General features: G+C 46.0%; 1 protein-coding gene across 1 annotated transcript in view; it reads right to left on the bottom strand.

The window, feature by feature from the left end:
• The window catches only part of si:rp71-46j2.7 (uncharacterized), a 69,722-nt gene extending 45,085 nt beyond the window's left edge, over positions 1–24,637 (bottom strand). The window contains exons 1-4 of the mRNA XM_055644048.1: positions 24,023–24,637; positions 20,180–20,261; positions 11,360–11,576; positions 4,440–4,582 (exon numbers count right to left, since the gene is read on the bottom strand). Of these exons, the coding sequence (XP_055500023.1) occupies positions 4,440–4,582; positions 11,360–11,576; positions 20,180–20,261; positions 24,023–24,211 (631 nt within the window). The 5' untranslated portion in view covers positions 24,212–24,637. The remainder of the gene's footprint in view (positions 1–4,439; positions 4,583–11,359; positions 11,577–20,179; positions 20,262–24,022) is intronic.
• Between the last annotated feature and the right edge of the window lie 248 nt (positions 24,638–24,885).

Genomic DNA, 24,885 nt, shown 5'->3' with positions numbered 1-24,885 from the left:
GCTTTGAAGTGGAGCCACCCGAGACAGCCACATCACAGCACATGGTCCACAGCAGCCTAACCCTCAAGATAGAGGAGCATGAGGTGAGGCGCACTCTGCGGGCCATCAATCCAAGGAAGGCTACTGGTCCTGACGGCGTATCTGGACGCGTGTTGAAGGACTGCGCAGACCAGCTGGCTGGAGTCTTTACAAGGATTTTTAACCAGTCTCTGGCCCAGTCCACTGTCCCACCCTGTCTGAAGTCCTCCACCATAGTCCCCTTGCCCAAAAAAAACAACATCTCCAGCCTCAACAACTACCGGCCAGTCGCACTCACACCAGTGGTGATGAAGTGTTTTGAAAAACTGGTCCGGGGTCATATCACATCACTTCTGCCCCGAAGCTTTGACCCCCACCAGTTTGCGTACAGAGCAAATAGATCCACAGAGGACGCTGTAGCCACAGCTCTCCATGCTGCACTGTCTCACCTGGAGCAGCGGGGGAGCTACGTGCGGATGCTCTTTGTGGACTACAGCTCTGCTTTTAATACCATCCTTCCCCACAAACTGGTGGACAAACTGGGGGACCTGGGACTTCCACACTCCACCTGTACGTGGATAAATAGCTTCCTGTCGGGTCGCAGCCAGAGAGTCAGAGTGGGCCATCACACATCCACGGCCCTCAGCCTCAGTACCGGCTCTCCACAGGGCTGCGTACTGAGCCCCCTGCTCTACACCATCTACACACATGACTGCACCCCCGCCCACCACAGCAACACCATTGTCAAATTTGCGGATGACACTACAGTGGTGGGACTCATCTCCGGGGGGGACGAGTACGCCTACCGGGATGAGGTGGAGCAGCTGACAGTGTGGTGCGAAGAAAATAACCTGCTCCTCAACACCTTAAAGACAAAGGAAGTAATAATAGACTTCAGGAAGAACAAAACGGACATGGTACCATTGACTATCAGAGGGGACTGTGTAGAGAGGGTGGCGGATTTCCGCTTCCTGGGAATCCATATTGAGGAGGACCTGACGTGGAGCGTGAACACCACTGCGCTGCTGAAAAAGGTCCAGCAGAGACTGCACTTCCTGAGGGTGCTCAGGAAGAACAACATCACTCAGAGACTGCTGCTGTCCTTTTATCGGTGCTCCATTGAGAGCATACTAACATACTGTGTATGCGTGTGGTACACCAGCTGCACAGCGGCTCAGAGGAAAGCGCTCCAGAGGGCCATTGACAACGCCCAGAGGATTGTCGGCTGCCCTCTCCTTACCTTGGAGGACTTACACAGTTCCCGCTGCATTAAAAAATCCCAGAGTATTATAAAGGACATTTCCCACCCCGGACACTCCCTGTTTGAACTGTTGCCGTCAGGCAGATGGTACAGATCTACAAAGACAAGGACGAACAGACTAAAAAACAGTTTTTACCCCACTGCTATAAAAGCACTAAATGTAGCTGCCAAGGAACGCAGGGGCGATACATACTAAGGGACTGTGGTAACTGTGAAATCGACAGAAGGATGGAGGGTTGGGTGTGCATGCGTGCTGTGTTCGTGATATTTATTTAGTTGTTTATCTTTATTATTTTACCTTGTATGTATCGTTAGCTTTTAGAAATGTTTGAATGGTGCACTGACTGGCTGACATTTTAAATTTCGTTGTACATGGTCCATGTTACAATGACAATAAAGAAACTATTCTATTCTATTCTATATTGTGTCTATGTGGTGTAAATACATACAAAGTAAACTCTTTAGAACACATTTATTTTCTGTATTTACCCTTATCTCTGTTATCCTTATCTCCTTATTCCTCATCTCTGCTCGTAACAAGGTTGATTTAGACCAGGGGATATGGATAAGGTGCAGGCAAAGGGGATTGGTTTACCTTACCATCAAATTTAGCACGGACATTGTAGGCCAAAGGGCCCGTTCCTGTAATGTACTGTTCTATGTAAAAATGTGTAAGAAGGAACTGCAGGTGCTGGTTTAAACCGAAGATAGACACAAAAAGCTGGAGTAACTCAATGGGACAGGCAGCATCTCTGGAGAGAAGGACTGAGTGACGTTTTGGGTCAAGACCCTTCTTCAGACTGTTTAGTTTTAAGGGAAACGAGAGATATAGACAGTGATGTGGACAGAAAAAGAACAATGAATGAAAGATATGCACAAAAGTAACGATGATAAAGGAAACAGGCCATTGTAAGCTGTTTTGTTGGGTGTAAATGTGATGCTAGTGCCACTTGGGTGGGGGAGGGATAGAGTGAGAGAGAGAGAGAGAGGGAATCGCTTTGCGGAACACCTTTGCTCAGCCCGCCTGAACCAACCTGATCTCCCGGTTGCTGAACACTTTAATTCTCCTTCCCATTCCTACACAGACCTTTCTGTCCTCGGTTTCCTCCATTGTCAGAGTGAGGCTAAACGCAAATTGGAGGAACAGCATCTCATATTTCGCTTGGGCAGCTTACAGCCCAGTGGTATGAACATTGGTTTATCTCACTTCAGGTAGCCCCGGCATTCCCTCTCTCTCTGCCCCCCCCCTCCCCCACCCAAGTCACACTAGCTTCTCGTTTTCACTTCACAAACAGCTAATAATGGCCTGTTTCCATCGTCACTTTTTTGCATATCTTTCATTCTTTGTTCTATATCTCTCCACATCACCATCTATATCTCTCGTTTCCCTTATCCCTAACCCAGTGGTTCTTAACCTTGTTGGCACCAGTACGCGCATACGCGAACAAAACACTGTATGTGGTATGTACTTTTGTTAGGTTCCTAAACATGGGCTCAATAAATCGATGTTATTTGCGTCCCCTTCATGATCCCCTGCAAAGCCCCAAATGAGGGGTCACAACCCCTAGGTTAAGAACCACTGCCCTAACCAGTCTGAAGAAGGGTTTCGACCCGAAACATCACCCGTTCCTTCTCTCCAGAGATGCTGTCTGTCCCGCTGAGGTACTCCAGCATTTTGTGTCTCCCTTCTGTACTGTTCTCTATTCTATAACCAAAGCAGAGTGGGGGATCGTGAGCAAAATGTGTGAAAAAAAGTCGGGGAAATCATGATCCATTTCAGCAGGAACTCTCAATTCACAAGCATTCGATTTTGGAAGCATCTGTACTATGAATATAGAGATCAGAGATTGTCAACTGTACAATGATGTGCCCATATTATATATGTCAGATCGAGATTAAGCTGGAGAGGGTGCAGAAGAGATTCACTGGGACATTTCTTGGATTGGAGCACCTTGCTTATAACGAAAGATTGGTTAGGCTGTTTGCTTTCCCCTGAATGGAAAGGACTGAGGGATGAGATGATGGCGAAGTACAAAATTATCAGATGGATAGGTAGAACGGATAGTTAGAATCTGTCTTCCCCTAATGGAGTGGATGACTAAAAACGAGAGTGCATAAGTAAAAGGTGCCAGGCAGGAGGATCCGAAGGGATCCGAGGGGGATTATGTTCACACTGAGCGTGGTGGGAATCTCAAACGCACATGCTGAAGAGTTTGTTAAGGTTGATAGACACAAAGTGTTGGCATAACTCAGCCTGCAAGGTGTAGGTTAATTGGCTTCTGTAGTCATAGCCATAGTCACATTTATTTATATAGCACATTTAGAAAACAACTCTCGTTGGCCAAAGTGCTTTACATTTGTTATAAGAATAGTATAAACAAACAAACTACATACAGAACAAGGGGTCACAGTTTAAGGATAAGGGGCAAATCTTTTAGGACCGAGACGAGGAAAACTTTTTTCACACAGAGAGTGGTGAATCTCTGGAATTCTCTGCCACTGAAGGTAGTTGAGGCCAGTTCATTGGCTATATTTAAGAGAGAGTTAGATGTGGCCCTTGTGGCTAAAGGGATCAGGAGGTATGGAGAGAAGGCAGGAACAGGATACTGAGTTGGATGATCAGCCATGATCATATTGAATGGTGGTGCAGGCTCGAAGGGCCGAATGGCCTACTCCTGCACCTATTTTCTATGTTTCTATACATATATACATATAGCCCTCGCTCAGTGGATGTCAGGAAAGGCTTGGGAGTATAGATAAGTTTTTAATCTTGACTTAAAGGAGTCGATGGAGGGGGCAGTTCTGATGGGAAGGGGGATGCTGTTCCACAGTCTAGGAGCTGCAACCACAAAGCGCCTGTAGATTGTCCCTGGTGTGTACGATGGACTCTATGGGTCTATCTTCGGGATGTACCAGCATCTGCAGTTGCTTTCTGCACAGGCAGTTATGGTAGATGCACCCACAGCATTACAGAAACGCCCAGACAAGCACGTAGAGCATCCAGAGCTACAGATCAAATATGGCTAAACGTGACTGGTATAGATAAGCAGCATGGACACGGTGGGCCGAAGGGCCTGTTTCTGTACGGTGCAATGACATAACGGGTGACCTGAGTATTAACCATGCTTCAGCCTTTAGTTCAGCCAGTGTAGATACTTACCTTTCAGTGCAATTACTTCCCTCATCACATTCTGGTAACAGTCTTGTTTCCACAGTGTCTCTGGAAGCAGATTATGTATCAGGACATCGGCAGTTCTCCTCAGAAAATACACCTCGCCTTGTCGATCCTGGAAAACCTTCTCCCTGCAACACACGATGACGAGATCTTTGCAACCAAACCGAAATAGATTTCTTAATATACAAGACTATACGTAGTTACCCGAGTGGCACAGCAGGTAGCGCTGCTGCGTCACATTGCCCGAGGCCCGGGTTTGATCCTGACCTCGGGTGCTGTCTGTGTGTGTGGAGTTTGCACGTTCTCTCAGTGACCACGTGGGTTTCCTCCACGCGCTCTGGTTTCCTCTCACATCCTAAAGACGACCAGGTTTGCAAGTTAATTGCCCCTGGTGTGTAGGGAGTGGATGAGGAAGTGGGATAACGTAGAACTAGTGTGAACGGGTGATCGATGGACAGCGTGGACTCGGTGCGCCTGTTTCCATGCTGTATCTTTCAGTCAATCACAACACCTCAAGGAAAATTAATCATTGAATTAGTCATATTTTGCACTTGCACTATTGAGACACATTGAGCCCTGTGCTTAAGAAGGAACTGCAGATGCTGGAAAATCGAAGGTAGACAAAAGTGCTGGAGAAACTCAGCGGGTGCAGCAGCATCTATGGAGCGAAGGAAATAGGCAACGTTGTCCTGTGCTATTGTTACAAACAGATGCAGCACAGTCCCACTCTTTCTTCGTCTCAGCTCCTCTCCTCACGATGACTAATGCCAACAACCATGGCACGGTGGCGCAGCAGTAGAGTTGCTGCCTCACAGCGCCAGAGACCCGGGTTCAATCCAACTATGGGTGCTGTCTCTATGGAGTTTGAACGTTCCCCCTATGACCGCGTGGAATTTCTCTGGATGCTCTGCTTTCCTCCCACAGAACACTATGTTTACATACCTGTTGTGCTGCCGCAAGTAAGAATTTCATTGTTCCGTTTCGGGGCATGTGATACTAAAACACTCTTGCCTCTTTCCTGACTCTTCCCTGTGCCCCACCTGGATGCACACCCACCTCTCCCTGTCTCCTTCCCCCCCTGTCCCCTTCCACCTATATTCCTTTCCTCCAGTTTCACAAAGGGTAGGTATGTTACAAAACCTACCTGAATCGTGGCTGAGCATCTGCCCCCACCCCGTGTGTGTGAGTTTGGCGCTGTTTAGAGGGGGCGGGTTTAAAACGCGATTTTTACTAGGCTGTTCCAATCGAAAATGTTCAGCCTAGTAAATCATTAACGGAGAATCGCTGAAAGACCCCGTCGCAAAAGGTATTATTAGTTTTTATGGCCTTGTATAATATTTATAGTAGTTTAAAAATCACTCTCTCACTCCGCAACCTCTCGCAGCCCCAGGGTTTTATAAAGCAAACAATTAAAGGTATGTACCTTATTTTTACATTAAATGGGGCTTGTAAATAACCCTGTAAATAAAGTTTTCTATAGCGAGTAGCTCATTTTGGGCTCTTTATATCCCGCAGTATTTTTCTGGGCATTTGAGGGCACAAATCCAGCGCAATGTGAACGTTCTAAACCAGCGCATTCACAGGAACCCACTAGAAAGCCGATTTAAATTGACTTTAATTTACAGCAAATGAACACTAAATTCCTTCCATTTGGCCTATAAATTGATGTAAATGAGATTTAAAAATCATGTTTTATTGTGAATTATTTGTGAATATTATTTGGACACTTGGGCTATTTAAAAATGTTAATCATTTATTAAGAAATGGATAGATGTTTAGATCTAGTGATTGAAGTTTGAAATTAGCTACAATTGGGTAACTAACTAATTATATGCTTTAATTTCAGGTCATCCAAGTAAGATTATTTTATATTTGTTTCAGAATGCTTCAATCTATGATAACTGAAAATTTCATTCAGTTCTCTTAATTTTTAAGAAGGTTATGGGCTTTTGACTGTCCACGATCACAGCTTTTTTGTTATGTCCATAGAAAATCAATAGGGAACAAGATGCTAATTTCCGAGTATGAAAATGGCCATAACTTTTTATTACTTGAGATATGAAAGTGAATTAGGTGTCAAATTAAACTTATTGTTATGCTTTAACTGATGGGATAAATTGCAGACTTGATTTTTTAAATCTCAAAATTTTGTAACATTGCTACAAAGGGTGGCCCCAGGATAAGAATTTGACTATATAGGACGACGGAGAAAGTTCTCCGTGCAGTGAATTGTAAATCTTCACCGCAGAGGACAGAGGTTGCTGCATTATAAAATCTATTCACGGCTGAGGTCAAAGGGAATGACGAGATGTAGGAATTGAGCAGGGGGTTTATGAGACACAGGATACACAGTAGTCTACCTGAATGACAGAGCACTCTCCAGGAGTTACCAAGCCTGCCTCTCTGTTTCGCTTTTCCAAGATTCTGTCTACAACAGTCTTTAAGCAACAAAGACTGAGGAAGATTATTACAGGCATGGTCGCATGTCGGGACTTGCATCAATCAAGTTCTGATCCAAGACAACATTTTCTCTGACAAAAGCTGGGGTGGAAACCACAGTTCTAATAATTATTATCAACGGGAAGCAACTTGCATTGGCAGCGATAAAATTAACCCATCGTGTCCCGGCCAAAGTGCATGCAAGAGAATGGGGAAATTCTTTATTCACTCATTCTTGAAATGTCCTTGTTTCCCAGCATAAAGATTGGGCTAAATGTCCAGGTGGGCAGGTTCCAAATCTGTAGCGATAGGAATGGAAAGAACTTTCAAAATGCACGAGGGAAAGGAGAAGCGTTCTGAGTTGAAGGTTATACAGGACATGAAAGGTGACAAAAAGTGGTGGCATTGTAAAGGAAAATGCAGCGGTTTCATTGGGGGTTATTAGTTCTGGGAATAAAGGTAAGGCCACCAGCATAAGGACGTGTCTCACCCCAGGTCACTCCCCCATCTCCCCTCTTCCATCAGGCAAGAGGTACAGAAGTGTGAAAACGCACACCTTCAGATTCAGGGACAGTTTCTTCCCAGCTGTTATCAGGCAACTGAACCATCCTATCACCAACTAGAGAGCGGTCCCGAACTACCATCTACCTCAGACTATCTATACTTTACTGAACTTTATCTTGCACTAAACATCATTCCCCTTATCATGTATCTGTACACTGTGGACACCTTGACTATAATCATGTATTTTCTTTCTGCTGACTGGTTAGCAGGCAACAAAAAAGCTTTTCACTGTACCTCGATACATGTGACAATAAACTAAACTAAACTAAAGTTAAATTTTTTAACTTAACAATATATGTTTTTTGAGAGGGACAGAACATGTTTCACTGAGATCAGGGATCATGGTGGTCAAGTCACCATACCATTATCCAGAGACCTTGACCGTTGCCTTGGTAACACAAGCTTGAATCGCAGCAAGCCAGATTAGGAACTTAAATCCAAATGATTAAATAGAAACAGAGGCATGAAGATCATTGTGTATCCTGTGCCTTATTCACCTCTTGTCCAAATCCTATATTTCTTGATTCTCTCTTAGCTGCCCCGCTAGCAGCGTGTTTGTTATTTCGACTTTTCTTAATGTGTCCAAATATTTGTTTTGGTGTCCCTCGGTGTATCTTGTGTGGGGGGGGGGGGAAAGAGAGGGAAACTGTTTTTCAGTCACTTCCTCGACGGAGAGGCGACTTTTCCCATGTTGCTTCTCCGCCTTCCCTCTCGCGGCCTTTCCCAGAGTCGGGCCCAGAGCTTCAGCAGCGGGCGCAGCGTGGACTTTTCCATCGCGGAGCGGGGCGATCCCTTGCTGGGGATCGCCGGAGAAGAGCTCCGACCACCGGCCTGCGGCCTATAGCAGCCTGAAACCGCGGTCTCCAGTGGGCACGCCAAGCTGCGGAGTGCGTTCGACCGTCCCGATGTCGGAGTTTCAATCATCCCGACGAGAGGGCCCGTACATCCGGCCGTCCATAGCGGCGACTACGGAGGGTTTATGGCCCCGACCACGGATGAAGAAGGGAGGAAGACTGGCTGAACTTTGTTGCCTTCCACCACAGTGAAGAATGCTGTGGTGGATGTTTGTGTTGAATTCCATTGTGTATTGTGTGTTCTTTTTTCAACTGTATCATTGCTGGCAAATTCATTTCACTGTCCCTTAGTTGGTGCATGTGACAAATAAATGTGACTTTGACTTTATGCACGAGAAAGTATCTACCTCAGACATGGATTAGTTTAGTTTAGATTGGAAACTAAACCATTCGAGCCCACGCTGACCAGCGATCACCCATACACTAGTTCTATCTTACACATTTGTATCCAACAATTTACAGAAGCCAATTAACCTACAAACCTGCACGTCTTTGGAAGGTGGGAGAAAACCGGAGAAAACCCACGCGGTTATGTGGAGACGTACAAATTCCGTACAGACCGTTCCCGGTCAGGATTGCACTCCAGTCGGTCTCTGCCACTATAAGGCAGCAACTCTACCACCGATTCACTCATGCCCTTTGAGTTAGTAAACCTCGGCTCACCCCCAGCCTGGTCTGGCCTATATATTACTTCAAACCCACTGGACAACCTTTACTTGCCCTTGGAATAATAGCCTTGTAGGATGCTCAGTTAGGAATGGATAACAAGAACTAATCTTGTCCGCAATATTAAAATCCAATGATCCACCAGTGGTGTTTCACAGCAGGTGACAGATGTGCCAGGGATTACAATGCTGGCTAAAGCAAGGAGCTATCAGTGGTTCAGGTTTAACAACTGACTGACTGTAATGGTTAAAGGGCCTGTCCCACTTACGTGTCCTTGGCACTCAAATTACACGACCTCGTCGCCCAAATGTTGTAGTTCCGGTGGCGCTGGTGCCAGCAGCCTCCACCTACAGCCCGGTATCTTTTTGTTTTTTTGTTTATTTAGTTATGTTAAAGTGTGTTTTTTTGGTTTTTTTTGGTGTTTTTATGTGGGGGAAGAGGGCACGGTGCGGGGGATACCGTCCTTCAGCCGCTTCCTGGTGAGGACGCGACTATTATTCGAGTCGCGTCCTCGCCCCCCCCCCTCCCCCCACAGCGGCCTACCTACCTGGATTGGCGCGGCCTTTCCTGCCGGGATCGACCGGAGCTCCAGCAGCGGCGGGACAGCGCTGAAACATCGCGGGGCTGGCGATGCCTTACCGGGGGTCGCCGTCTGGAGCCCGGAGTGCTGGACCAGCTGCACCGACATCCTGGAGCTGCGGTTTGCGGAGCTCCCAACGCGGGCGGCGCTGATGGACAGCGCGGGGTCCTGTGACTCTGCCCGGCTCGGCCTGTGGACTCAGGAGCTGCAGACTCCGGCAGCGGGAGGCGGCTGATCAGGAGGTCCGGGCCGCTGAGGAGGAGGATGTTCACCGTCGGGGTTCGGCGTCGGCGTTCCACCAGTCCGGCGTGAGGGCCTGAACATCGGGCCACCCGGGGCGGCGACTGCGGGTGCTCGGAAGGCCCCGACCACGGATGAACACGGAGGGGAGGCTGGCTGGACTATGGTGCCTTCCTCACCTTGGTGCCATTTATGTTATGTTGTGTCTTGGACTTTCTGTGTTTGTGCTTTTTTTAAATTTTAATTCAATTTCAATTTTATTTTTAATATGTTTTATTATTTATTGATTATTTATTTTTATTATTTCTTTGTGATTTTTTTATGATACTGCCTGTAAGGGAAATTCATTTCGTTGTCTCAAATTGAGACAATGACAATAAATTTGAATACAATACAATACAATACAATACAAATGGGACAGCCCCTTAACTTTCCCCAATTCTGGTCAAAGGTGATCAACTTGAAACAATTTGTTTCTCTGTTGCATATTTACAGCACTTCACACTTTTTGTACCAGCAGTTATTTCATCAGTTCACATATTGACTGAAATATACAGCATGGATCAGACCCTTTGGCCTACCGAGTCCACTCTGACCATCATTCACCTATTCACACTAAAAACGACATAAAGTGCTGGCGTAACTCAGCAGGTCAGGCAGCAACCCTAGAGAATATGAATAAGCAACATTTCAGGTTGGGACCTTATTCAGACCTGCAAAATTACTCTGTTTAAGAAAGAACTGCAGATGCTGGAAATATCGAAGGTTGACAAAAATGCTGGAGGAACTCAGGGGGTGAGGCAGCATCTATGGATAGAAGGGATAGGCGAGTCTGAGGAAGGGTCTCGACCCGAAACGTCACCTATTCCTTCTCTCCACAGATGCTGCCTCACCCGCTGAGTTCCTCCAGCATTTTTTCCTACCTTCAAAATTATTCTCGAACTTTGTGTCTTTTTTTGTAAACCAGCATCTGCAGTGCCTTCCCATTCACAACAGTTCTATGCTATCCCACTTTCACATCCACTCCCTACACACTAGGGGCAATTTACGGAGATCGATTAACCCACAAACCTGCACGACTTTGGGATGTGGGAGGAAACAGGAGCACCCAGAGGAAACCCATACACTCACATGGAGAAGTTTGCAGACTCCACACAGACAGCATACGAGGTCAGGATTGGGATGTGGGGGGAAACCAGCGCACTGGAGGAAACCCATCCAATTACAGGGAGAACGAGCAAACTCCACGTAGACAGCATCTGAAGTCAGGATCAAACCCAAGTCTCTGGCTCTGTGAGGCAGCAGCTCTACCAGCTGCGCCACATGCAGGATATAATAAATATCAGAAATTGGAACAATGAAAATAGTTCCATCTTTGATAAACACACAGACGGGTTGTGATGGGGAGAGATTAGAAATGACAGAATGGATAAAAAATGCAATAGAAATTCCCTTGAAAACACAAGCAGTAAAGATAAGGAAACTCCCCGGTGTTTTATATTTGCTCATAATTTCTCTTCTGTTACAATCCCACCCCAGATTTAAAAAAAAACATGTCATACCTCTTACTTTTCTTCTTGACATTTCGTAAGTGGATAGTGAGGATTTGAATCAATCCAATTTCTATTCTGGTGAAGTTCAGATCCCTGATTTTGCCCAATGCATAATCCACGGCAGTGTTAAACTCACGCAGTAGAACCTGGTAGAGTGGCTGGTCGGCCTTATCCTCAGGAGGGTCGTACCACAGCAAGATGAACTGGGAGTAACTGCAGTCAAACACTTGAGGAAGGAAACAGTCCACTTAATAAGATGTTATCTGAACAGGCCGAGTACAGGCTGAATGCTATGACGACAAGAAGCATTGTGTGGGCATTTCTAGAGTCAAGAGTGTTTTACCTTCATATGTCTCAGATAGAACAATAAAATTCTTACTTGCAGCAGCACAACAAAAATATGTAAACATAGTACACTGTAATAAATGAGAAAAAATTCAGCATATATATATTATATATATATAATGTTCTAGAAGGAACTGCAGATGCTGGAAAATCGAAGGTAGACAAAATTGCTAGAGAAACTCAGCGGGTACGGCAGCATCTATGGAGCGAAGGAAATAGGTAACGTTTAGGGCCGAAACCCTTCTTCTGAGTTTCTCCAGCAATTTTGTCTGCCTATTATATATGTGTGTGTGTGTGTGTGTGTGTGAGCGAAAAGCGAGCACGCACGCACGCACGCACGCACACACGCACACACACACACACACACACTAATAGTGCAAAAAGACAAAACCAATGTCCTCAAGTCAATGTAATTCATAGGTTACCATATTTGGAGGATTTCAGTATAGGAGTAAAGAGGTTGTTCTGCAGTTGTACAGGGCCCTGGTGAGACCACACCTGGAGCATTGTGTGCAGTTTTAGTCTCCTAATTTGAGGAAGGACATTCTTGCTAATGAGGGAGTGCAGCGTAGGTTCACGAGGTTAATCCCCGGGATGGCGGGACTGTCATATGAGGAAAAATTGGAACTGGGCTTGTATTCACTGGAATTTAGAAGGGTGAGAGGGAATCATATAGAAACATATAAAATTATATAAGGAATGGACAAGCTAGATGCACGAAATATGTTCCCAATGTTGGGTGAGTCCAGAACAAGGGACCACAGTCTAAGAATAAAGGAGAGGTCATTTAAAACCCAGATGAGAAAAAACTTTTTTCTCCCAGAGAGTTGTGAATTAGTGGAATTCTCTGCCACAGAAGGCAGTAGAGGGCAATCCACTGGATGGATGTAGAGAGTTCGATAGAGCTCTTGGGGCTAGTGGAAGCAAGGGATATGGGGAGAAGGCAGGCACGGGTTACTGATTATGGATGATCAGCCATGATCACAATGAATGGTGGTGCTGGCTCAAAGGGCCGAACGGTCTCCTCCTGCACCTATTTTCTATGTTTCTATGTTTCATACTTATAGCCTGATGGCTGTGTGGTAGAAGCTGTTCCTGAACCTGGACCTTACACTTTTCAGGCTCCTATATCTTCTTCCCGATGGAGGAGTTCAATGAGAGCGTGGGCAGGGTGGGGTGGGTCTCTGGTGATGCTGGCTGCCTTTTTGAGGCAGCGACTCCTGTAAATCCCTTCAATGGTGTGGAGGTCGGAACCTATGAAGGACTGGGCAGCGTTCACCACTTTTTGAAGTCATCTCAGCTCCTGGGCGTTCAAGTTGCCGAAGCAGGTCGTGATGCAACCAGTCAATATGCTCTCCACTGTGCACCTGTAGAAGTTCAATAGAGTCCTCTTGGACACACCAAATCATCTCAATCTTCTCAGGAAGTAGAGGCGTTGATGGTCAGCTGCTCCTGGAGGTACCGCGGTCTAGTCGGAGGCTCAGAGGGGATAGAGACTTCTCTGTTGCTGCTCCGGCACACTGGAACACCCTGCTGTTGCACATCAGACAGGCCCCCTCACTGTCCATCTTCAAATCCAGTGTTAAAACACATTTGTACTCCCTGGCTTTTGACCATGCCTGAGGCTTTGCTTCTGTTTGTGGTGTTTTTGATGTTTCTTTATTTTACATGTCTTTTCCTACTATTTCTTTTGATTGTTATTTTTGGTGTGTATTAACTTTTTTTTTGTCAATGATTAGTGATGTACAGCACTTTGTTGCAGCTATGTTTGTTTTTAAAGTGCTCTATAAATAAAATTATTATTATTATTATTATTATAATTGCACCAGTGTGCTGGGTCCAGGAAAAATCTTCAGAGATACCCAGGAATTTGAAGCTTTTGATTCTCTCCCATTGATATAGATGATATGTTGGATATGTGAGGGAAGGGGAAGGCAACGGAAATTTACTGGACTATTATGTGGACTTCAGGGTGGATTCCGGCAAGGTTGATTTGATGGTAGACGGGTGGGCAAAGGCCAGAGATGGGAAGATGACAAAAGGATGTGAGATAAGGAGAGAAGATGCGTAAAATGTGAGGAAGAGATGTAGGTGGAAGGGGAACAGCACCTCATTTTCCGATTGGGTAGCTTATAACCCAACGGTATTGACATCAAATTCTCCAATTTTAGATAACTAGCCAACAGCAACCCAAGGGGAAAGGGTTGCTGTTGGCCAGTTACCTAAAATTGGAGAATTTAATGTTCATACCATTGGGATGTAAGCTACCCAAGTGGAGTATGAGGTGCTGTTCCTCCAGTTTGCATGTGGACTCACTCTGGCAATGGAGGCGGCCTAGGAGAGAAATCTTAGCAAGAGTAGGAAGGAACTGCAGATGGTGAAGGTTTATAATGAAGATAGACACAAAGTGCTGGAGTAACTCAGCGGGTCAGGCAGCATCTCTGGAGACAAAGGATGGGTGACATTTCGGGTTGATAGATACCTAGAAAATAGGTGCAGGAGTAGGCCATTCGGTCCTTCGAACCAGCACTGCCATTCAACATGATCATGGCTGATAATCCAAAATCAGTACCCCGTTCTGGCTCCCCCCCCCCCCATATCCCTTGATTCCTGTAGCCCTAAGAACCAAATCCAACTCTCTCTTGAAAACATCCAGTGAATGTTCAGGAGGTGGAGGGATAGGATCACTTGCAGGAGGAGGCAATTATACGTCCATATGCCATAGGAGCAGAAGTAGTCCATTCAGCCCATCCCACCGAGTCTACTCCACCATTCAATCATGGCTGATGTATCTTTCCCTCTCATCACCATTCTTTCCCCTTCACCCTTGACATCTGTACTAATCAGGTATCTGTCAATCTTGGCTTTAAAAATACCCAATGACGTGGCCTCTACAGCTGTCAATGGCAATGAATTCCACAGATTCACCACCCTCTGACTAAAGAAATTCCTCCTCATCTTATCTGCGGCTATGCCCTCTGGTTTTGGAAAACAGAAAACAAAGAAAAATAGGTGCAGGAGTAGGCCATTCGACCCTTTGAACCAGCACCGCCATTCAATATGATCATGGCGGATCATCTAAAATCAGTACCCCATTCCTGCTTTTTCCCTGCTTTTTCCCCATATCCTTTGATTCCTTTAGGCCGAAGAGCTAAGTCTCTCTCTTGAAAACATCCGATGAATTGGCCTCCACTGCCAGAGAATTCTTAGAGGATTTGACAAGGTAGATGCCAGAGAATTCCACAGATTCACAACTCTCTGGGTGAAAAAGGTTTTTCCTCATCCCAGTCCTAAATGGCCTTATTCTTAAACTGCGACCCCTACTCCTGGACTCCCCCAACACCAGGAACAATTTTCCTGCATCTACCTTGTCAAATCCTCTAAGAATTTTATACGTTTCTATAAATTCCAGCAAATATAAGAAAGAATCTTCTTCAGACTGAGTTACTCCAGATTTTTGTGTCGATCTTCACAATATATTCACTCCGTGTATTGCCCAAGTGTAGACAGGCAGGTGGTTGAAGAAAACACTGATTCTGAAATGAACACGCACAGAAAATAAATTAGCATAGATGAAGGCATGACACATCCCCTGCAACGTTGCCATCTGGATTACATCTTGCAGAACCATGCACGTGACGATATATGGTCCCAACGGCAGCTGCCTAACTCCTCCAGGGTTAAAGGTTGGCAGAATGTAGGACCAATGGTAAATGGTCACGTAATCTGCAATGGTTTCTGACAGCCCCCCACACACACACACACACACACACACACACACACACACACACACACACTCGCACACGCACACACACACGCACACGCACACGCACACGCACACGCACGCGCACGCGCACGCGCACGCGCACGCGCACACACACACACAAAAATAGATAATTGTTTATATCTTAAATTGAAAAGGGCGATGTCAGAAGAGAGGTCAAGATGGCAAATTGCAGCTTTAACGCTTCCTGTCATTGGCCTCTCCTTGGGCATGGCATTTCCTCAGTGTCAACACTGTTAGAGCACGGACTGGGGGGGGGTGAGAGAAAGTCATTCTCAGTCCCGGCCGTTGCCAGTGGCCACTGCCATAAGTCAGATGTGCCGACTCCAGCTAATGAGTATAAGGAAAACATATTCACCTGGCTAATCCATGGGGGAACAGTTCAATGATATATCTCGCAGCAGGCAGAGAAGAGTGCGAATCATTCCCCACATCACCTATCCCAGTTTCCTGCACATCGTTCCTCCACATTCCCTGCATCGCCCCTCCCTATTTCCCCAAATAAACCCCCCTATTTCCTACATAACCCATCCCTCTTCATGCTGACGACACCAATGCTGGAGGAGTTGCAGACCGTGAGGAGGGGTGTCAGAAGAAACTGCAGGATATTGATCAGCTGCAGAAATAGACGGCAAAATGGCAGATGCAGTTTAACCCGAACAAGTGTCAGGTGTTGCACTTTGGGAGGTTGAATGCAACGAGAGACTATACAGCTAGTGGCAAGTCCCTTAACAGCATTGATATGCAGAGGGACTGTGGAGTCCAAGCTTACAGCTCACTGAAAGTAGATAGGGTGCTAAAGGCTTGGCTTCTTTGCTGGGGGCATTGGGTATAAGAGTCAGGAAGTCATGACGCATCTCTGAAGGACTGTGGTTATGCCGCATTTGAAAAAAAAATGAAATGATTCAATTTATTGTCATTGTCAGTGTACAGTACAGAGACAACGAAATGCATTTTTAGCATCTCCCTTGAAAGGGAGACACAGGGCGTCGCGGTGCGCGGTAATTTGCAGCATTGTGTGTGTTCCTGTGTCGTCTCATTACAGGAAAAGATGTGGAGGCATTGAAGAGGGTGCAGAGGTTTGACGGAGAGCTGCCCCAATTACAGGGAGTGGTTTGATAGACTTGGATTGTTTTCTATGAAACGTCGGAGGTTGAGGGGAGACTTGATGAAAGCATGTAAAATTATGAAAGGCGTAGATAGGATCGACAATTAAAACCTTTTTCACCGGCTTGTGGAAATGTTCAAAGCTAGAGGGCATACCTATAAAGGTATGAGGGGGAAAGTTTAATGAAGATGAGTGGGGCAAGTTTGTTTTCTACAAAGAGGGTATTGGGGCGTGGGACACATTGCCACAGGTGGTGGAGGCCGATACAACAGTTGAAGAGGCTTTTGCATGGGCACATGGATGTACAGGGAATAGAGGGATATGAATCGCGTACAAACACTTTAGATCAGTTTAACTTGGCATCTTGTAGGCAGAAGGGCATATAGGGGCTGCACACTGACACAGGGGTAGTTGCTGCCTTACAGCGCCGAAGACCCAGATTCGATCCTGACTATGGGTGCTGTCTGTACGGAGTTTGTACATTCCCCATGTGACCAGGTGGGTTTTCTCCGGGTGCTCCGGTTTCCTCCCACACTCCAAAGACGTACAGGTTTGTAGGTTAATTGCTTCGGTAAAAATTGTAACTTGTCCATGGTGCGTGAAATACTGCTAGTGTACGGGGTGATCGGTGGTCAGTGCGGACCCGGTGGGCAGAGGGGCTGTTTGCGCGCTGTATCTCTAAAGTAAAGTTCTATATCACCCACCCTTCTAACGGAACTGTCTCCTGTGGCTGGCAGTTCTAATTTCAAAACTCTAAATTCTCAGCTACATTCTAAATAACAGATTTTGCGCCAATTAATCCCCACCATCAGTCACCAGCACTAAGCGTTCACGAGAATACCTACAGCATTCAGTCCTATCCAAATGTGTGAAGTGAGTTTACCCAGAAAGTAGTGTCTCACATGCGAGAACTAACGATGAACTAACGGCCAGCTTCCTCCTCTCTAACTTTTACTTTCACTTCTTGAATAACTCGTGGGAGTAAATGGATTTTTAATACATTTAGTTTAGTTTAGCTTAGTACCGAGGTACAGTGAGAAGCTTTCTGTTGCGTGCTAACCAGTCAGAGGAAAGACAATACATGATTACAATCGTGCTGTCCGCAGTGTACAGATATATGGTAAAGGGAGTGACATTTAGTGCAGGATAAAGCACAGTAAAGTCCGATCAAAGATAGTGCGAGGGTGGTCTGTGAGGTAGCTAAGTAACTCAGGACCGGTCTCTAGTTGTAGGTAGGATGGTTCAGATACCTGATATTAACTGTCACCAGCAGGTTGCCTGATAATATATTTAGGTTAACTCATGCTGCAACTGTTTGTCAAGGAGCTATTACTGAATTTGTGCCTGAACTCTTTATGCCACAATAGCTAAGAGGTTATTGATACTTTCTCGATTAGACGAATGGCCAGAAACATAAAACTTTAGAGATGCACTGCCGAAATAGGTCCTTAAGCCCACTGAGTCCATGCCAACCAGCAATCAACCTGTGCACTAGCACTATCCTATACATTGGGGACAAATTACAATTCTTTTTTTAAACCAAAGCCAATTAACCTACAAACCTGAACATCTTTGGACTGTGGGAGGAAACCGGAGCACCCGCAGATAAAAGCCCATATGGGCACAGGGAGAACGTACAAACTCCATATAGACAGTAGCAGTAGTCAGGATCGAATCCATATCCCTGGCTCTGTACAGGGCCTGTCCCACTTGGGTGTCATTTACGCAACATCCGAAAAATTGGTTGGCGTGTCGTGACGTGCACATGGTGAGGCGTGGTGGCGTATGCAGTGACGCACGGTAGCGCACGGCGCCCCAGGATTTCGGGATGCACAAAATCCTCGTGCGCCACCTGCATGAGGCGCAAATGACGCCCAAGTGGGACAGGCCCTTAAGGCCGTAATTCCACCGCCATGCCACCGTGCCACCCCTGAAGCTAAAATAAAGCTAACATTTGATAGTTTCTTCAAACGTGACTCTAGGTTTGCAACGAGAAGTGCTACAGGAGACACACCGGAAAGATAGACCCATGGACAAAGCATAACGTTGCGTTTAGGTCATCACAATGTCAATTCTTTGAAGCTGGGGACAAACAGAGCTGTTTAATAGTGTCTCAAAACCTAATTTTGTTTCGATTGGCTATAAATGCCATCATGAGTACTCCATTGAATGTAAACAAGGTTTTGACATTTGACAAGTTCCTGACATGTTCAGTTATCTTGGACTTGAACACTAGTTAGATTATTGCTTCTTCATTTTTCATTGCATAACTCTTCCGGCTGGGCTGTTGGGCTGGGCTGCTGAGCACAGGAATGAAAATACCCAGCATGGGAACTGAAGTGGTCAGTTATCGCTCATTATGTGAATGTTGGGCAATTATTGAAAGTTGCACCATATTTATATTCATAATAGAATTAGATTCCACAATCGCCACAGAGGAAATAAAAGTAAGGTTTGTGTGTAAATCTGTGGCAGAGCCAGCAGCTGTGGAACCGGGAACTGCGATAAGGGGGAAATCTTTTAGGAACTTACAAAATTCTTAAGGGGTTGGACAGGCTAGATGCAGGAAGATTGTTCCCGATGTTGGGGAAGTCCAGAACAAGGGGTCACAGTTTAAGGATAAGGGGGAAATCTTTTAGGACCGAGATGAGAAAAACATTTTTCACACAGAGAGTGGTGAATCTGTGGAATTCTCTGCCACAGTAGGTAGTTGAGGCCAGTTCATTGCCTATATTTAAGAGGGAGTTAGATGTGGCCCTTGTGGCTAAAGGGATCGGGGGTATGGAGAGAAGGCAGGTACAGGATACTGAGTTGGATGATCAGCCATGATCATATTGAATGGCGGTGCAGGCTCGAAGGGCCGAATGGCCTACTCCTGCACCTATTTTCTATGTTTCTATAACCCACCAGAGGCCTCGAGAGGCCAGGGCCCGGTGAGGGAGCCGCCTCCAGACTCGGCCCAGAGTCACTGGCATTGTTCAACAGAGATCCCACATGGAGTGGGTCTGTGGTTCTTCTCCCTCTCGCCCACGGAGGCGAGAGTCGACGACACCGGTGGACACTGGATGTGGGATCTCTGTTGAACAACGCCAGTGACTCTGGGCCGAGAGGGCCGGAAGGGGGAGGTCCAGGGGGTGGCCTAACCTCCCGCTCCTCCAAGGTCAGCTGTGGGTGGTGTCGCCCGGGGCATGAAGACTGACGGGCCGGAGAGGAGAGGGACGGCTCGCTGGTGAACCGTGAAGAGGAGAGGCGGCCGGGCCGGGCCGACGAGAGACACGGGTCTGCCGAGAACGAGGAGGGACCCGGTGTGGGGGGGAAGGGCCACTGAGAACAAGGAGGGACCCGGTGGGGTTACTGCCAGGAACAAAGAGCGGCCGTCGGGGGAGTGGACAAAGGGGGACCATCAGGACTCTGACGTGCACTTGGTAGATACGCGAGGACACTTTGCTTCCTTTGTGTATTATATGCAACCAACAAAGAATTTCACTGCACCTCTCACTGCATGTGACAATGAAGTATCATTGAAACATTGAATCAAATCAGTTCGTACAAAGCAAATAGAACAAAGGTGTTCTGTACAGTAGTGATGTACCTTTCCTTAATGCCTGGTGAAGGGGTGAGGCCGCAACTGTTCCATCAATCACATCCTCTGCACTCTTAGCTTGGCTTTCTTCCTGTATGGATATCGGTTATGGGATTAATATTATTTAAGCAATTAAGATGTGCAAAGTACTTTAAACAACTATTCATCAAAGTGGATAATCCCAAAAGGCTGGTAGGATCTATCCCTAGTTATTTCGACAGACAAGAGGGGAGAATGCTGGGGGCAAGGTTGAATGAGTTGTGTGGGACAAGTTTTTGAACGCACACAAGCACTTCAATCATGCTGCTAGGGGTGGTGATAGAAGCAGAAACAACAGTGACATTTAAGAGACTTTTAGATAGGCACATGGAAGTGCAGGGGATAGAGCGATGTGGATCATGTGCTGACCTCTCTCTCTCTCCCCGACTCATTCGACCCAGGCATTCTGATACTTGAATGAGCCATCAAAGGTGACGGCAACCAACAAAAGCCCTTGTGTCCAATGTAGGAGTTGAGAACGGGAAAACTACGAATGGCGGCACGGTGGCTCAGCGGTAGAGTTGCTGCCTCACAGCGCCAGAGACCAGGGTTCAATCCTGACTACAGGTGCTGTCTGCACAGAGTTTGTACGTTCTCCCTGTGACTGTGTGGTTTTCTCCGGGTGCACCAGTTAACTCCCACACACCAAAGATGTACAGGTTTGTAGGTTAATTTGGCTTCGGTAAAATTGTAAATTGCGTAGGCTATTGTTAGTGTACATGGTGATCATTGGTCAGCAAGGACGGTGGGTCGAAGGGCCTGCATCCTCACTGTATCTCTAAACTACACTGCACTAAATTCTTCCATATACTGGGGGATAAGCGATTCCCTTATTTTATTTACCTTTATTTACAACTGTTCTTAAAACAGGTTAGCAAACATTTTGCTCATGGTCTGGACCATAATATTATTTTGGATGTCATTACAATCTCAAGGTAAACTTTAATGCCTCTGGTTCCACATCTAAAGCATTTCACTAAAGTTGCTGGATCATCTTTGCAATTGAAAATACATTTAAATATGGAAATCAGAACTCTTGCAGTTAAAAAAGGCATTTATAATATTACAACTTTTTGAAAAAGGTACTACAATAACTTTAATAAAAAGTCCAAATTACTGCTGAATAACCTCGTTGGTTCTGAAAAGTAACCAATTTATTTCCTTGCAATAACAGCCACAATTCACTATTTTAAATAAAATTTTGTTTAAGGTTCATTCATGCTTTTTCAGCTACAACTTAATCCTCGGTGTACTAAGGTTTCATTTGTTTTCTGTAAAACATTCACTACTTGGTGCTTGGGTTTGATACTGAAAACCAAGGTATTACTCAAAACTGCCAGCCTTGTTATAAGCTCCTGTTCAAGGGAACCAGAGGACATAGGTTTAAGTCAAGTCAAAAGTGACTTGACATAGGTTTAAGGTGTGGAGGGACAGATTTAATAGGAACCCGAGGGGTAACCTTTTCACATATAGGGTGGTGGCTGCCGTGGGAGTAGTTAATACAGGTACTATATCAACGCTTAGGAAACATGGTACATGGATACGACAGGTTTAGAGGGATATGGGTCAAACGCAGGCAGGTGGGACTAGTGTAGATGGGACATGTTGGTCGGTATGGGCAAGTTGGGCCAAAGGGCCTGTTTCCACACTGTATCACTCTTAGAAAATGATTGAAAGCCGTGCGGGATTTGTATCGAGGAAGGATAGAGTCAAATGGCATCTTCTTCATCGAAATGTTTCTCATTTTAGTTTATGGCAGTCTGATTCCTTCAAATGCATTTGATTTTGTTCTCTCAAGATGGATGGGAGACTTATGCTGGTGGTGATTCAGAGTCAGAAGCTTAAGTCAGCTAGCAGACTTTAGATGGACAGTAAAACTATTCTGTCTTGGAAGGGGATTTCAGGAAAGACGAGTAAACAACATGATGTAGCAAGTCTGGAAAGTTCATAGCGAATTCCTGACAATGGTCTCAACAGGTTGATATCAGTGTTATAGAATCTTGCTCCAAATCCAGCTGAAAGGAATGCTGTAGGGCGACTCCTTGCCTTGCCTGGCCTGTACTTGAGCCAGACAGCGTTGCTGATTGTGTGTTAAAAACAAATACAGCAGTCGCTAGAAATCTGAAATAAAAACAGAAAATACTGGAAACACTCAGCAGGTCGGGCAGCAACTGGGGAAAGAGAAACGGGGCTAATGTTTCAAGTCCAGAACCCTTCATCAGAACAGGAGAAAACATTACAAACAGTTCTGGCAAAGAATCTTGGACCTGTAGCCCAGTCTAAAGAAGGGTCTTGACTCCGAAGCCTCACCCATTCATGTTCTCCACAGATGCTGCCTGGTCGCTGAGTTACTCCAGCATTTTATGTTTTACTCAAAATATTGATGAACAACTGCAGAAGTCAAAGGAAAGACTTTACAATAGAAAATCTCATGTCATTCCTTGAAGATGCTGACATGATGTTGGTTTAGTAGAGAAACAAGGAACTGCAGATGTTTTTAGATGCAGTTGGTTTAATATTGACATGCACCCAGATACAGCAAAAAGCTCTCTTTCCTTTCTCTTTGCACTGCCTGTTGGACTAGCTTATGGTTTTTGATTGCTTAGTTTAGTTTATTATTGTCGCGTATACCAAGGTACGGTGAAGTGCTATTTGTTATCCAGTTAGTGAAAAGACTATGCATGATTACAGTCAAACTGTCCACAGTGTACAGATGCAGGATAAACAGTATAACATTTAGTGCAAGATAAAGTTTAGTAAAGTCTGATCAAAGATACTTTGGTGGGGTAGATGTGAGGTTGGGACCGCTTTCAAATTGGCAAGCGGACAATTCAGTTGCCTGATAACAGCCGGGAAGAAACTGTCCCTGAATCTGGATTCTTATGTGATATGATTGAACTTTATTTATCTCAGCAAGGAAATTGGGTTAAATAAAGTTATATCGTGTCATATAAGGGTTATTTCAAGTAACCCTTGCATTCTCTCTCTCTCTCTGTCTCTCTCCCACCCTCGTCGCCCTACTAGTTTCACTGTCGTTCTGCCAAGTTTCACTCTTTGTATCCACTCGTTATCACCTTCTCCAGAGCCAACAATGGACCATTGTGGGCTCCACCTTACCCTGCCTGGCTTTGATTGTGGGCTCCACCTTATCCTTGCTGGCTTTGATTTGAACTTTACATGCCTTTCATTAATTTGTTCTTTGTACCTTTTCACACCTCTAGTTCCCCTCTCCCCTGACTTCTCAGTATGAACAAGCTCCTCTAGTCAAGTCAAGTCAAGTTTATTTGTCACATACACATACGAGATGTGCAGTGAAATGAAAGTGGCAAATGAAAGTGGCTTTAGTATGAAGATGGGTCTCGACCCGAGACATCACCTACTCCTTTTCTACAGAGATGCAGAGAAGAGTTACTCCAGCATTTTGTGTCTATAATATTCGGTGTAAACCAGCATCTGCAGTTCCATCCTACACGTCTCTGAATCGTGTGTGGACGTTTTTATTTACATGGAGCGGATGCAAGAAAAACTTTGTTTTGCAAACTCTCAGAGTAAATACAATGACACATTCACGATTACAATTGAAAACCACAACACCAGTCCAACATGTAGTGCGAAGAGAAAGGAGAGAGTGTGTGGGATGTGGGTACAGCTACATAAATAACAAGGGGAGCTTTCAAATCCTTTCACTAAAACTCCTCTGATCGCCGTCGGGAGCAAAGATCCTATATAGGATCTTTGGTCGGGAGGTGAGTGGGGAATGAGCCCGCAGTACTTCCTATGTCAGCTGTGTGCAATAGGCAGGATGGTGCTCACCGTCCCGGCCGCTGCCGCCTCTGCTGCCTCCGCGCTGGACTCGCTTCCAGCATCGCCGCCGTCCCGCTGGTCAAAGGCGCCCGGTCTCGCCACGGCCCAGCAAAGGGCCAGCAGAGCCAGGTGGAGCGGGTCCCAGTACAGCAGGAGAGCGGCGACCAGGAGCCGGCACGCCAGCTCGGCCCACCCCATGACTGGGGGGAGGGAGAAAGGCTGTGGGCACCTCCTCGGAGAGGCACAGACCAAAGATCCTATAGCTCAGACTTGGACTCTTCGAGTAAAATTGTCTGCTTCTTCTTCTCCACAAGCCGGCGTATAGTACTCTTGTTGTGCTCAAACTAAAAGACCCAAGCTCCGCTCGATGTGGCCCCGCTTTGGTTGTGCTGCTGCAACTCCCGACAGCGATCTCCTCCCACTTATTTACTCCTTCAGGTGGGACAGAGAGAAGGTATTACTGGAGAACCACAGCTCTTGCTCTCGTGTCATTGCTGGGAACTGCAGATGCTGGTGTCCCGAGCAAAAGACAAAGTGCTGGAGGATCTCAGCGGGTCAGGCAGCATCTGAGGAGGGAAGTGGACAGGCGGAGGGTTTGTCCTCCGAATTGAGGGAGGAGAAAGGATGGGTGGGGCTGGAGCTGGTAAAGTAATGGGTGGATTCGGGTGAGGAAGGGAAGGGAAGGGGAGGGGAGGGGAGGGGTTGTGGGCAGATGGGTGGAGAAAGTGACAAAGGGTGGAGGTGGAGTGGAGACAAAGGGGTGTGTATGTGGAGACAGGTGAGGAGTGAACAGTAAAGCTGGAGGTTACACAAAAAAGCTGGAGAAACTCAGCGGGTGCAGCAGCATCTATGAAGCGAAGGAAATAGGCAAC

The sequence above is a fragment of the Leucoraja erinacea genome, chromosome 12 (assembly GCF_028641065.1).
Source record: "Leucoraja erinacea ecotype New England chromosome 12, Leri_hhj_1, whole genome shotgun sequence".
Taxonomy (NCBI): Eukaryota; Metazoa; Chordata; class Chondrichthyes; order Rajiformes; family Rajidae; genus Leucoraja; species Leucoraja erinaceus.
This window is presented reverse-complemented; position numbering and strand designations above follow the sequence as displayed.